This window comes from Carettochelys insculpta, chromosome 3, assembly GCF_033958435.1.
Source record: "Carettochelys insculpta isolate YL-2023 chromosome 3, ASM3395843v1, whole genome shotgun sequence".
In the NCBI taxonomy this organism is placed as follows: Eukaryota; Metazoa; Chordata; order Testudines; family Carettochelyidae; genus Carettochelys; species Carettochelys insculpta.
The window spans coordinates 172,766,768-172,782,020 of record NC_134139.1 but is presented as its reverse complement, the minus strand read 5'-3'; the positions used below and the strand labels follow the sequence as shown (position 1 = coordinate 172,782,020).

Here is a 15,253-nt window from a genome sequence, read left to right as displayed (position 1 = left end):
ACTGGGGGTAAAATGAAATATCACTTGAAACAGGATCAGTAACTGGTAATATGTACCGTCAAGGGTCTAAACAACTGTGCAATGTAGGATTGTAATAGTTATGGAAGAACTTTATAGTAAAGTGCAAAGTATTTGGAATAAATATATCTGCATCATCCCAATTGATTCTCAATTAGCTCTTTACAAAAATTAAGTACAAAGAAGTATGTTGTAGCCTTTCATTATCTTCTTAAATGTTGTGAGATAATTACATACAGAGTAGTACCGGGGGACCACTGGTATAATTCTAAGAGGAAGAAGAATGAAAAGTTAACGTTAATTTCACATCTAAATCTAAGCCCTGGCTCAACAAAACGCTCATGCACATACTCCAATTTTTTGCTGATTTGGGACTCTAGTGGCTTCTTTAGAAGACCGTGGCTGATTAATAAGTACAATGATGCAAGTATACTGCTGCTTTCATCCAAATATTGCAAAATGATTCTCATACTTTACAGATAATGGGCCTAATCTACAATGGGCAGGGTGTCTGCTCTCATGGCTCTGCAGGTTAAGAGCCGATTGACTGTTGTTGTTCACCTTTGCTGAAAACTTCACATGGTCCTTTATCTTGTCTTACTTTACTATTATAATTCCATTTTGTCTGTTGGTCTAATGTCCTTGTTGCCCAATTTGGGCACAGTAACATTGCCTACTTTCTCCAACAGGCAACAAAACATAATTGTATCATCCCCTCTGTCTGAAAATGATTACTGGAGTCTCAGTTATTTCTAGATTCATAGATTTATTCCAGCCTATTGTTATCTTTTTGCTGATATCACTGGGTTTTTCATATTTATTATAATCCTCCTTCCTCTGGATCTTCCTATGGAAAGGAAAAAAATTTCAGTCCATGTTTGGTTTCAGGAGTGGGTGAAAGATTTTGATACTTTTTATCTGAATCAGTTTATTCATTTCTATTTTTGAGTCAAGAATTTTATTAGCTTATTTATTTATGTTTACTATTAAACTAAAAGACAAGAGTATGCTTAAAATTACTGAATAAAAGGGCCTGTACTAATGAGATAATAAGAGCCCTGCATTTTCTGCATAATTCTAAAGAGGTGCTACAAAACTTGCTGGGACATCAGTTCTTATGGCCCTTTAGCCCATCAATGATCAGCTACTACTTAAATTTAAAAATGTCAACCAATAAACCATAAACAGTACCCACTATTTTGCAGATATATTTTTGGAGGCCCACTGAAAACCTGGCCAAAAATTGTATTTTTGGGATGAAACACTGACCCTGCTGAACTCAATGGCAACACTCCCATAAGCTTCAATTAGAAAGGATTCCACAGAAACACTAAGAAATTCTTTGCTCTTTTGAGACACATTATACCTTATCAGCTGCTTCGACTAACATATTGGGTGGTGAAGTCGTCATTTCAAGGTGCTTTTTGCTGTCTGTTTCTTCAAATAGATCTGCTCTATTCTTTACTACATTTGCTTGAGCTGATCCATTAAGAGACCGCTTACTGTTTAAAACAAACATGTTATTATTAACTGCCACAATATAGCTTGAAAACAAAACATACGTCCTAAACTGATAAACTGCTATTGGGAAGTATAGTTTACATGGCTTCTGTGATCAAACTTGAAGACATCCTCAAGCAATACTCCACAGGCAAAGAAATATATAATTACTTCCAAGCTTTAAAATAAAAGAGATTTTGAAAGGAGGAGAAGTGGACTTTCAATTTTTGTTTTAAGATGCTCATTCAGAAAAGCCCTTAAGCATGTGCCTATATTTTGGAACATGCTTAAGTGTTTATTGACTGAATAGGATCATTTATCTGAATCAACACCTGAGTAATTAACTTAAATCATCCTCACTCTTTTTAGTAACTATGGAATAATATTGTTCTATGTTTTTCAAAGACTGAAATATAACCCCTGGTGTGGGAGGAGGGAAATACAAAAGGCAATTGGGCAAGACTTTGACAATTTTATTACAAGTCTAAAGCAGAGATAATAAAGCAGAGAAAATGTTGAAATGTCTAAAACCTTCAAAGCCCATCAAGTATAAATTTTTGCTTTTTTATAGTGAACATGAAGGTAAAGTGAAGCTTTTAGAATTGTGGGTGAGAAACCTGAAAAAGCTTGAGAAACATACAATAGACAGACTGCCACATATGCTTCAGTGACAGGTAGGTGTCATTACTCACATCCATTTTTCATTCCACTCCCAGTTTGATTCTGTTTTGAAAAGGTAGAATTTAGCCCACAACCACATTCTCTTTCTTTTTGTAAAAACATTTTACACTTCCTTTAGGCTCTGGTTACGTGACAGTACTCTGTCAACAGAAGTCACTCTCAGAAGAGATGTTCCACCAAAACTTCTGTTGGCAGATCGTGTCTACACATGAAAGCAGATTGATATTTTGATCCTTTATGTCGACAAAAGGGCCCCCAGAGCATCTACACGGCTTTTTCATTGATGGTTTCTGTTGACAAACTGAATTTTGTGTGTGCGCACTCTATGAGTTTTGTCTACAAAACCCTAGTTTTGTCTACAAAACTTGCTAGTGTACCAGTAGCCTTCCAGTCCTATCTATTGCAATACTTTAATGGATGCTAAAGTAGTAAATGAGAACAAGTTCCATGTGAATCAGGAAAACACATTTCACACTTCACTAATTAAACTTTGTCTCCAAGTTAGTGTTGGAAATGAGACTAATCTGATGAAGTGGGTCTGTCACACGAAAGCTCATCACTGAAAAAAATCATTTAGTTATTCCTTAAAGTGCTAAATTTCTGCTGTTTTCTTTTGTCTCTGAGTGTTACCCACTAAGTCACCAGTCCTATAGAATGTCCTGCACAAAAGGATCCCTCCCTCTTTGTGGCACCTCCATGAATTCAACAGGCTTCTGTACAGCTGCAAGGACCACCTTTGACCTCAGCTTGCAGACTGGAATCTAACTCTTCAAGAGGTTATGTAATAATTTCACCTGAAACATTTATTAACTATGGCAGAGGAAAATGTTAGGGATTTCTTCCTTTCTGTCACTTCTTGCCACTAGACAAACATGAGCAAACACAATACACACATCTGATGACGTCTCCCAGAGAATCCACATTTTAAAGTCATGTGTTATGTCACCAGAGTCAGGGCCGTGATAGATATATCACCTTATTCACTACAAAAGAGTGCTGCTGTTCAAATTAGTAGCCTTAAATGAAAGCAGCTGACACCTTTTATGAACTTCCTTTAGCAGTTCACTTCTTCCAAGTACAGATTGTAAAAGACGTATTGGTTAAAGGCATGCTCACAATGGCTACGTCTACACGTGAAGCCAACATCGAAATAGCTTATTTCGATGTAGCAACATCGAAATAGTCGTCTACACGTCCTCCAGGGCTGGCAACGTCGATGTTCAACTTTGACGTTGCGCGGCACCACATCGAAATAGGCGCTGCGAGGGTACGTCTACATGCCAAAGTAGCACACATCGAAATAAGGGTGCCAGGCACAGCTGCAGACAGGGTCACAGGGCGGACTCAACAGCAAGCCGCTCCCTTAAAGGGCCCCTCCCAGACACAGTTGCACTAAGCAACACAAGATACACAGAGCCGACAACTGGTTGCAGACCCCGTGCATGCAGCATGGATCCCCAGCTGGCGCAGAAGCAGCCAGAAGCCCTGGGCTAAGGGCTGCTGCCCACGGTGACCATAGAGCCCCGCAGGGGCTGGAGAGAGAGCATCTCTCAACCCCCCAGCTGATGGCCGCCATGGAGGACCCGGCAATTTCGACGTTGCGGGACGCGGATCGTCTACACGGTCCCTACTTCGACGTTGAACGTCGAAGTGGGGCGCTATTCCGATCCCCTCATGAGGTTAGCGACTTCGACGTCTCGCCACCTAACGTCGAAGTTAACTTCGAAATAGCGCCCGACGCGTGTAGCCGCGACGGGCGCTATTTCGAAGTTAGTGCCGCTACTTCGAAGTAGCGTGCACGTGTAGACACAGCTAATCTGTCTCTAGAGAAAAGTTATGAAAAAGATGGCAAAAGCCCTCAGCTTCGTAAAATGTGAATTTGGGGCTGGGGTTTCACACTGTGCTGTTTGAGGACACTGATGAAGCATTGCTAATTCATCACCTGTATAATCATCTGGGTGCATTTTGTCTGTTATGCATGCTGCACATGTAAATGGGTCAAATGTAAATTAGCTCAGTAAAAGAGCCACATTGCTCCTCTCCTCTGACTCATCTAAATGGAGATATGTGTTATGTAATCCACAGGGTAGTGAAAAGATTTAATCTCATGAAGTGTCCATTTATCATCATTGCATATTATTTGACAGGAAGAATATTATGAAAAGGCAAATGATGCTTACGGGAAAATGAGAATGAAACATTTGAAAACAGTGCTATGTGAAGTGTTCTCATTGGCTGGGTCTACATGTGGCCCTTCCTTTTGAAAGGGGCATGTTAATGAGCGGGTTCGAAAGATGCTAATGAGGCTCTGCAATGAATATGCAGTGCCTCATTAGCATAATGGCGGCCATGGCGATTCGAAAGTGCGGCTTTTCGAATTGCGTGCCACCCAAGGAGACGGAACTTTCTGAAAGGACCCCCCCTAGTTTTCGAAGCCCCTTCTTCTGATCACCAGATAGGAAGAAGCGCTTTCGAAAACTGGGGGTCCTTTCGGAAGGTCCTGTCTCCATGGGCGGCATGCGATTTGAAAAGCCACGCTTTTGAATTGCCACATCTGCCATTATGCTAATGAGGCACTGCATCATTAGCATCTTTCGAACCCGCTCATTAACATGTCTCTTTTGAAACGAAGGGGCATGTGTAGACAAAGGGATCATGTTTTGATAGGAACAGAGCTGAAGATCGATTCCCCTGCCTGTACATTCACTCACACTCTGCATTACATGGCCCAAACACCTCGTCTGCATCCACACTAGCATATTCTTTCAGAAAACCTGGACTTTTTTTGAAAGAACACGTGGAGTGTCTACACAAAAAATGTACCCTTTTGATCCAATATTGAAAGAACACAGGTCTTCTTCCGGAAGTCCTCTTCTGCTCCCAGATCAGGAAAAGCACCTTCTTTCAAAAGATTCATTTTAAAAAAGAGTGTGTGTAGATGTGCCACAGACCCTTCTTTTGAAAGAGGGGTCCTCCATGGTGCTGGCCAGCTGGAGTGAGGAGACACCCCGACTAGTGTTAGCAGAGCTCTATGCTCCCTGCATCTGGCCACCTTTCAGGCACAGGGAGCCCTGCAGACCCTGGGGCAGGAAGCTGAGAGCATGGAGGCAGTGATGCCAGACACTGCAGGGCCCCACACCCTTACACCCACCCCATCAGCGCCCATTGAAATGATGTCTGACAGCCAGCAGCCACATGACCGCAGGGTCCCCCCCTCCCCGATAGAACCCTCAGAAGCATCCCAGGAGCCTGTGCTGGCCAAGAAGCAGAGGATGCCCTCCTGTACCAAATCAGAGCACAAGGACATGCTGGGGCTCTGGCAGGAGGAGGACAACCTCCACACCACCACGGGGAACAGGTGCAATGCCCCCACTTATGGCCATCAGCTTGCCACCAGTTTTGCTGTCTGAGGCCACCCTGCAAGCCCTAGACAATGGCACCCACCCACACCCCTGCCTCCCTATGATCCCGGCCCCATCCCAGCCCCATCAGGGACCCTGCACCTGGAGGGTGAGAGGTTCCCATGGCCTCCATGGCTCATGGTCCTCCTCATCCCTCAGAGGAATGAGGCCCACCCACTGCCTCTCCCAGGCCCCTCTCACAGTTCAGGTGCCCCTACCCTGTCCAAGGTTCCCCAATGTATATTTTTCCCCTATATATAGTTCTGAGAGCATCTGTTTGAAAAAGGTTGACTTTGAAAACATTTTTTTATTTTATTAGCCCCCACCCCCATGGCCCTTGTTATTGGCAGAACAAGGTGAGGGGTGGATGGGAAGGAGGGGCTGGGGGGAACAGGGTGGGGCTGTAGACCAGAGAAGCCTGGAGGGGACTCATGGGGGGGGGTCAATGGGGTCCACAGGCAAAAGCCTCCCGGAAGGCATCCCAAATGCGGACACCATCAAGGTGGCCCTGGGGTCAGGGGCCATGGTGAGCTGCTTGTACCCAGGGCTAGCCTTGACCAGCCACCCCACAAAGAAGGTCTCCTCCTTTGCCTTGACAAGATTGTGGAGGATGCAGCACACCCCCCTCAACCTGGGGAAAGTTGTGCACCCTGACATCAAGGCATGTGAGAAGGCATCTGTCCTTCAAGCACACAAAGGCACACCCAACATGGTAGCATGCCCGGGTGAGACTGCTGTTGAACAGTTCCTGGGAGCAGTTGGGGTGGCCTGAGAGGCCCCACACCCTCACACCCACAGCAGGTAGCCTGTGGCGGGGTAGCCTGGGTCACCCAGCTAGCACAGGGGCAAGGTGACATGCCTGACTGTGAGCTCCCACTGGGAGATATAGGTCCCCACCTCCATTCTCAGGAAGAGGCTGGAGTTGCAGAAGACCCATGCATTGTAGGCCTGGCCCGATCAGCCCCTGTAGATATCCATGAAACAGCCCCTATGGTCCACCAGGGATTGCAGCACCCCCAAATGGTAGCCCTTTTGGTTCAGGAATTGGCCAGAGCTGTGGTCCGGGGTTTGCGTGGCAATGTTGAGGCCATCGATCATGCCAAAGCAGTGGGCAAAGCTGAGGTCGACGACCCCCACAATGGCTGCCTGCCGTTTCCCGACATGCATGAGCCTCCAGAGCAGCACCTGGTTGACCACCATCATGACCTGGTCGGGACGGAGAGTGAGCACACTTGTGAGTGTGTAAAGGGGTGCCTCTGCCCCTCCTTGCCCCCCACCCATGAGGCCACCCCTCCAGCACCAAGTCTGTGTAAAGGTGGGGCATCATGGTCCCCCCGGGCCAGCCCTTCCCACACCTCCTTCCCCATCCCCTTACACCCTCAGCCTCCAAGGGTCCCCCTTACTGGGTATTCCAGGCTTGCAAGTGGAGCATGCCTTACCTTGAGAGGACAGCCCTGACAGTGGACTTGCCCCAAACTGCTGCCTCATGGAGTGGTAGCTGTACAGGGAAGCCAGCTTCTAGATGGCAATGGCCACCTGCTTCTTCACAGTCAGTGTGGGCCACATCCAGGCATCTTGGTATCCAAGAGCCGGTGCAAGGCAGCTGCAGAGCTTCATGAAGGTGTCTTTCCTCATTCAGAAGTGCTGCAGCCAGCGTGTGTCATATCAGTCAGACAGGACCAGCTGTTCCCACCAGTCAGAGCAGGAAGGATACATCCAGAGGTACTGGGTGGCCCAAGGGGTATGTGGCTGGGTCCGTGGTGGATTGGGGGCCAACCACCGGAACAGAAAAAAGGCAGCCACAAGGAGAGTGGCCAGCAGCTTAGCCAGGGCATGCAGGAGGCTCCAGGGCTGCTGTGTGTCCATGGCTTTCAGGGCTGAGTCATGACTGGGCACTGGCTCAGCTTTGCTGTGATCAGCTTGGCAGGCCTCAGCAGGATGTGCAGATAGGGGGTGTTTGGCAGGGGCCCTTTACGGGAGCATGTGACTGTCACTCCTGGAATGGCTTGCTGGCAATGCGATGCTGTCCCCGGCGTTTCCTGGCCTGTTCTTTCAAAAGAGCACTTGGGGCTGTGTGGATGCAATCTTTCGAAAGAACAGATTGAAAGATCAATCCACTTTGGGTGTGTGGACGTGATCTTTCGAAAGAGGATTTCCCGGAAGATCTTTTCTGGAAAATCATCTTTTGAAAGATTGCTGTAGTGAGAACACCGCCCTACTGCGTGAGAATGACACCAGGCAAAGGAATCAAATGCCAAGATGTCTGTCTCAAGTGACTAAAGCTATTAAGAGTATTTTCACGCAGTTTGGACCTTTCTAGTCTGGAACAGTCTCACCTGGCAACATGTGTAGTCGAGCATGATTTTAGTTAGCAGTATAACCACTTATCATGGTTGTTGCCAAGTTAGTTTACAGACACAAGTGTTGGTTCTCAATGGTTTGTGCCATTATTTAGCTATATTCACCCCAAAATTTCTTCAAAGAGCCCAGTAAACTGTGAAAGTGTTGATAATTAATCCATCCCCTCACCCGTGGTCTGGCAAATTCTCTTGTCTGGCACTAGTCAGGTCCTGAAAGTACTGAATTAGGAGGTTCAACCTGTATCTCAAATATATTTGGCAAATATTTTTTAACTACATAGACTGGACTACACTGTAAAAGTCTAACCTAAACATATCTTTGCCTCTGAGTGCCTGACCCAGGTTCTATGGGTGTTGGATCTCAATCTCCTTCCATAGATGTAAGTCCAAGGGACTTAATAAGAGTTGCACTCATCAATAGAGAAAACTGACCCTTTAGACATTCATAGTTGTAATCTTTTCTCTAGCAGGGAAGTCAGGAAAACATTACTGGTCATTGGTGCAGTGGATTCCCCTCAGACTATATTACATTGTTTCTTTAGGACATTTACACTGTTGTGGACCCTACTTTTGATTTTCCTGAATATTTATTCCCAAAATGCCACTTAACCATTCTAGGCATATTTCCCTGGAGCTCTTCTTTTCAACCCCCTTCTTATAATGGAAAGGGAGATGTGCAACCAAACTAGAAGGTCGTAAAGCTTGCAATGCCTGGGTACACAGTGTGTTTGAGGAATGCCTGCAGGGCGTGAATGCAATTAATTAATTTCTAACAGGTTGTGAAGCAGAAGCAGCAAGCCTACAAAGCTGCTGTATACTCCCGGCTTTGGGGAAGTTGGCTAATGAGTATAGTTAGGTGCAGATCCACTGTCCCTTCCCTTACTATCTGTGTTATGTATCTGTAATTAGCATGTTCTTTATACTATTTTATTGGAATACTCTTTTTATATCTGAACATAGCCAATGCTTTGCTTTCTTTAGAATAAAATCAAGCTCAACAGATGCACAGTTTAATTCAAACTCCTTTCCTGTTATATTTGCAGTAAAACTGAACATTTTTACATTTGTTGCTGAATGTATGGTATGTAGAAAATTGTCTTTTCCATAGAAGAAACATGTGTTTGGGGAAGTGTCTTCTTCCCCAGCTAGCATTCAGTGTATGTAAACAATGGGCCAGATTCTCAACGGGTGTGACTTGGCATATTTTCACTTAGTTCTGCAGAGTTACATCCCTCTTCATTTGAGCTACATTTACACTACAGAGTTTTGTTGACAAAACTTGCAGAGCATCCACACTAAAAATGCGCTGTGTCAACATGCTGTCAACAGAACTCAGCACTTTTGTAGATAAACTTCTGCTTCTCTCCCATGGAGCAGAACACCTTTCTCAACAGAATTGGTCAACAAAAAAGCCATGTGGATGCTCTGGTGGGCCCCTCTGTCAACAAACAGAACTTTCGGGTCACCGGGCAACCCTGTCTGCTGTGATTCTGGTTGGCTGTTCTGTCGAGAGAGCTATCCACTTTCATGTGAAGCCTCAATCTGTTGATAGATGTTTTGTCGGCAGATATCTTCTGACAGTAACTTCTGCTGACAGACTGCTGTAGTGTAGATGTAGCCTTGCTGAGGATTTGTCCTAGAGTGAGTTAATATGATGTATGTAAAAACGAGTTAGCTAGAGCAATGTGGAAATCTTTCATTAAAATGTTTTCTGTAGAAAAAACAGATTTTCCACAAATATCCAGTTTCCGAAAAAAAATTTCATCTTTATGATGGGAAAATTTACTCAAAATATATAATTTTGAGCTGGGTCATCCCAAACTGAAATATTCTGATTTTTCAAATTAAGCAAAAAAATTTTGTTTATGTCATTTTACAATTAATCTGTGCCCAGATGAGCTGTCATGATGTCACAAAAGAGTTGCCCCATTCTTCTTCCCAAGCACTATATCTCCCATGATACATCACAGTCTCCCATATGGTTGATCCTCCATTAGACTTCAGAGAGTGATATGACTGTGATTCATCTCATAAAATGTAGTCTGGCTCAGAAGCCCAGCCCATAGAAGATAATGGGCACATGAGGAACCCAACTCTAACTCCTGCAAGGCAGTGGGGCACATCCAGCAGATTCACTTCAATATCAACCTGAACCAAAACAAAACATTTTTGCTTAACAAACTGAAATGAAATGTATGACTTCATAAATGCCACAGAATTTCATTTCAATTGAAAATGTCAAAAATATTTTAGGATTTCTAAATTGATTACAAATTCCTCTCATCTTTTTGATTGTGGAAAAGTTTTGACTCTTTTCTTGATTCAAGAAAACAAATGGCAAAATATTTGAATTTCCTGAGTATGAAAATTCACTTAGTTGATCAGCTCCTGATTTAGCACCCACAAAGAATATACCAATGAAACATATAATTTAATAATATTTTTATTTTCTCTTTTTCTACAGGTTGAATCCTTCTAATCTGGTACTCTCTCATCCGACAATATTTGTAATCTGTCCTGATTTTAGTTAGCCAGATGACCATTTATAATGGCTTTGGCCAAATTTCTCACAGTCCCATAAAGCATGTTTACAGATCCCAGACCTGGCTTTCAGTGTCCTGTGCTGTTTTTTAGTTATAATTTACCTCTAAGTGTCTTCTAAGATTCCAGTATGCAGTGGAAGTGTTGGTAATACGGCTAGACAATATTGACCTCCCACGGCCTCGGAAATTCTATCATTCAGCACTGGTCAGGCCCTGAGGTTGCTGGAATAGAGAGATTCTACCTGCATTATGCTTGGTTGAAATATATATTTTAAAAACATCTAATGCTTGCATTACAGCTTGTATAGGGAAAGATTTATTTCCTCTTTATTCCCGCCTCTCAAAAAAGCAAAACAAAACAAAAAAGTGAAGGGTAAAATTAAGGCACTTATGAGCACAAACTGGGGTTCTAGGACTGAGATCATCAAAGGCAATTAGGCACCTAACTTATGTTTGGCAATTAGGCACTTAAAAATAAGTTTGGTGCCTAAATAACTTTTTGAACCTGGGCCTATGTTCCTAAATCACTTTTGGACTTAGGCTCTTAAAACAGATCTGTTTATTTGAAAATGTTACCAGAAGAATAAAACTAAGCAAAAATGAAGTGCTTCCATCACAATGACCAAATATCAGTACAGTTGTTCTGTTGGAATAAGCATACCCACTTCAAAGGACTGTATATGTATCTGGTTTATATGAAAAATAAGTAGAAGTTCAAACTTTATTCACTACTAGCACTCCACGAATAACGTAAGCAAATTTTCAGACCAGTACTTTGGTGTACTAAAGTTATTTAGTCAATACATGAGAAAGATTCTTAGATAACATCTGCAGGAAAATGAGGTCAAAAAAAGGTGAAACAAGCACAAACACTTTTGATTCAGGAAGAGGGAACAATAGTAATCTGGAGCTCTAGATAATTTTAATTTACTGAACTGGCAATTTTCCTGCTGTGGGAATTAGCTATGTGACAATGACCTTGGCTTGGCCCCATTACTGAGGTTAATCTTATAAAACATCACCACTATCCCTTTACAATTCTCAATCCACCAAGTTAATAATCACTACTTACAAAGTACAGCCTCAAGCAGACATGTACGCTTGGCAGTGAATTTTGGAATTTACACACATCTACACATTTACATTGGGGGTGATGTGGAGCTGCATTGCTCTAGAGAATAATCAGGGAGCATGTTAATAATGAATTTCTGTGACACTCCTCTGTAGCTCAGCTCCCCTGATATACTCCCTAATTCAGCCTTGATGAACAGAAATATAACTCATATGGATTTCATGCAAGTGTAGACATATTCTGATTGACTTTGATGCTTCTAGTCCTAAAGCATCTAGACTGTAACTTAGGAGATCCTGATCTCAGTCACATGGTGGGCACAGCACTATTCTGGAACAAAGTATGTTTCCTACTGTGAAATCTACCTTTCCTAGCCACCATAAATTTAAGTGAATATAAAACCTCACACTGATATAACCATTTTTCAACAAAATAACATTATCTCTTTCTTTTCTTTGAATTACTTTATTACTTGGTAGAGAAAAAATAACCATAATGTAGTCATAATCTCCATTGAAGGCTCTGGAAGCAATTTCAAATAGTATTTTTGCTCTATGCTTCTGGAGTACTTGCTGTCTCCGTCTACACCTCTTTGCTTTTTGAATTTACTCTGAGACTGTGCATTTCAATGCTGTTAAGAACAGTTGTTTTCTACCAAATGCATTCCTGTTCTTTTCTCCTTCTTGGAGGATTTCTGGATCTTGGTTTTCCCAAGGTCTGCAATGAGAACATCTAATTTAATCTCTATGTTATGAATAATTTAGGCTGTGATCCTTCTCATGATCTACACATCTGCTTAATTTTAAGCATGCTCGTATTCTTGTGGATTTAAGTTAGGTGACTTCTATGGGATTACAATAAAATTTAAATCTAGACCTAACATAACCCAACATTTAAGCATTTTAGATTTTTTAGCTTTATTTTAGCATCCCTCTCTTAAAAACATATTCTATTATATAATACTGGTTTTCTTTTTTAGTGTAAGGGGATGTATAATAAGGAAATATAGTATAATATCTAGAGTCCCACTTCTCACATTATTAATAATTACATCCCATCCTTCCTCCATGCATTTCCCTTGCCCTCAAGATTTTCTTCTATTGACTTTTAATTGGTGTTAGTTAATCTCTAACTTCTACAGGATAAAAAAGGAGACTAACTTTGCCTTGAAAACCTTATTGTTCTAAGTAATAGAAATGGAGAAGATAAGAGGGACTGGGAAGATTAGAAGAAATAATTTGGGAGTAATGTTTTTTAAATGTTCAGCTTGTTCATTATGAATTCTCAAAAACCCCTTAACAATTGCTCAGTGATCATTTGCAAGGTGTTAAACCCATTTTTTCTGGTTAAATACTAACATGGATGACTACCTTCTCCTGTTTAATTCTCTTCTTGTGCAGTTTCAATTGAAGAAGATTTTTGTTTGCTTCCCTTTCCTTACTTTCCTTCTCATGTGTAGTTTGGCAAATGGAGAATGGTTGCTGTAATTATATTTACACCCCAGGGAGTTAAGAGGCCTTGAGATAATTGAGAATTAGACTCATTGTCTTTACAGACATGTCTTCGTAGTGCAGCTATGTGCATTAAAGAGGTATAATTTCTAAAGCACACCAACATTTTGCACATTATTTGGCTCATACAGACACTGCTGGCATGAACTGATAGTTTCCTATTGTTACATAGCAGTAGAAAACTTTTAAATCATGCCAGCAGAGCTTACATGGGCCAATTAGCATGTAACATGCTGATGCCCTTTAGAAATCATATGCCTCTAATACTCATTGACATGCTGCATAGACAACCCCTACAGGTTTTGGAATCGTGCGGGAGGAAAAGCACTCTGTACACATATGATTATTATTTTTATTGCATAAATTAATAGTCAGATTTAAATTTTCTTAAATCTAACTCCCCACCTGTCTTATATGTACTCAGGGATTCGTTTCAGAGGCAAGTAGTTTCAGAGGTTTCTTTTAAGGTTTTTATGTCATACAGGTTGTTGTAACAGGGAGAATATTTAACATTAAAAAATGGAAGATTCCGAGACATAACCATAAGGCATTCGCTTTGAAAAAAAAGGAGAAAATATGAAAACTGATCTATCATATTGTACATGCCTTTATTGTAGAAAAGCCTATTTTTGAAAAAAAAATTACATCTTTTATGCTGTCAAGTTCAGTATCTGCAAGGTAAAATTGCAGCATGGACTTTCCAGCATATGTTCTAATTTGATAGTTCATAGCTCAGTGAGCTTTACTTAAACACAATTATGTGTTGTTTTTCCTCTTATTTTATTTATTTCCCTTCTACTTTTTTTTTCCTTTTGGGTTCCCCCATTGACTAGATATATAGAATACTTTCTGTTTATATAACACAATTCATCCCAACAGATTTTAAGGAGGCTGCATGTTCATCTCCTGGGATGGAAATAAAACAACCAATATGCACCACCATTTTTAAGGAGGAGAAATGACTAAAAATTAACTGATCTCAAAAATGGAAGATATATAAACAAGTTGAAATTTGAGTTCCCCTCCTCCCCTGCAATTTTTCCCAGGGGATTGCTTTAGCACTTATTTTCTTGTAACATCACCACAGAACAGCGCTATTAAACAGATTTTATTGTTGGAGTCTTCTTTATGAGTCCCAGGCATGGATGACATAGTGAAGCCATCTTAAGCATCCCAAGTATTACAGCCAGTGTTGCTTTAGGAAGATTCTCTGCATTAGTTGGGAAGACCATTGCACCAATGTCAGCATCCACTCTGCGGCTAACATTGTGGAGGTGAATACTATGAGACATCAACTTTGCTGGGCTGATCAATGATGTGGGTGCTGATACTTGTTTTCTAAAGCAAGTCCTCTTTTCTCATCCTCATGACTGTAAGATGCCCCCAGAAAACAAAGGAGGCACTAACGATAGTAAGAAGGGAAGCACTGACCTCTTGAATTGGGATGGGCTAACTGACAATAATTTCCACGGCACCACATCATATTTCAAGCTTGTCAGTTTTGAAGAGAATCATCTTGCTTGAGAGGTTGAGGAATGGCAAAGAAGGAATAACAATGTACCCCTGCCATAAGCTGTATTATGACTGCAAGTGGTCTTAGATCTCATCTGTATCATAAGCAAGACACAAGAGGTAATTCTTCTACTCTAATCTGCGCTGATTAGGCCTCACCTGGAGTATTGTGTCCAGTTCTGGGCAGCACATTTCAAAAAAGATGAGAGGAAATTGGAGACGGTTCAGAGAAAAGCAAAAAATGATCGAAGACCTAGAAAATATGATCTGTGATGGACAATTGAAAGAATTAAGTTCATTTCGTTTGGAAAAGAGAAGACTGAGAGGTGATATGATAACAGCTTTCAGGTATCAAAAAGGTTGTTACAAGGAGGAGGGAGAAAAGTTATTCTCCTTACCAGCTGAGGATAGAACAAGGAGCAATGGGCTTAAACTGCAGCAAGAGAAGTTTAGGTTGGACATTAGGAAAAAACTTCTTAACTGTCAGGGTGGTTAAAGTGCTTAGGGAAGTTGTGGAATCTCCATCAGTGCAGATATTTAAAAACAGGTTAGACAAACATTTGTCTGTGATGAGGTGCTTGGTCCTGCTGTGAGTGCAGGGGACTGGACTTTATGACCTCTTGAGATGTCTTCCGGTTCTAGTGTTCTATAGTTC

The 15,253-nt window shown here is 41.9% G+C and overlaps 1 protein-coding gene across 1 annotated transcript in view; it reads right to left on the bottom strand.

Moving 5' to 3' along the window:
* Positions 1-820: 820 nt before the first annotated feature.
* The window catches only part of TPO (thyroid peroxidase), an 89,363-nt gene continuing 74,930 nt past the window's right edge, over positions 821-15,253 (bottom strand). The window contains exons 16-17 of the mRNA XM_074989141.1: positions 1,385-1,520; positions 821-865 (exon numbers count right to left, since the gene is read on the bottom strand). Of these exons, the coding sequence (XP_074845242.1) occupies positions 839-865; positions 1,385-1,520 (163 nt within the window). The 3' untranslated portion in view covers positions 821-838. The remainder of the gene's footprint in view (positions 866-1,384; positions 1,521-15,253) is intronic.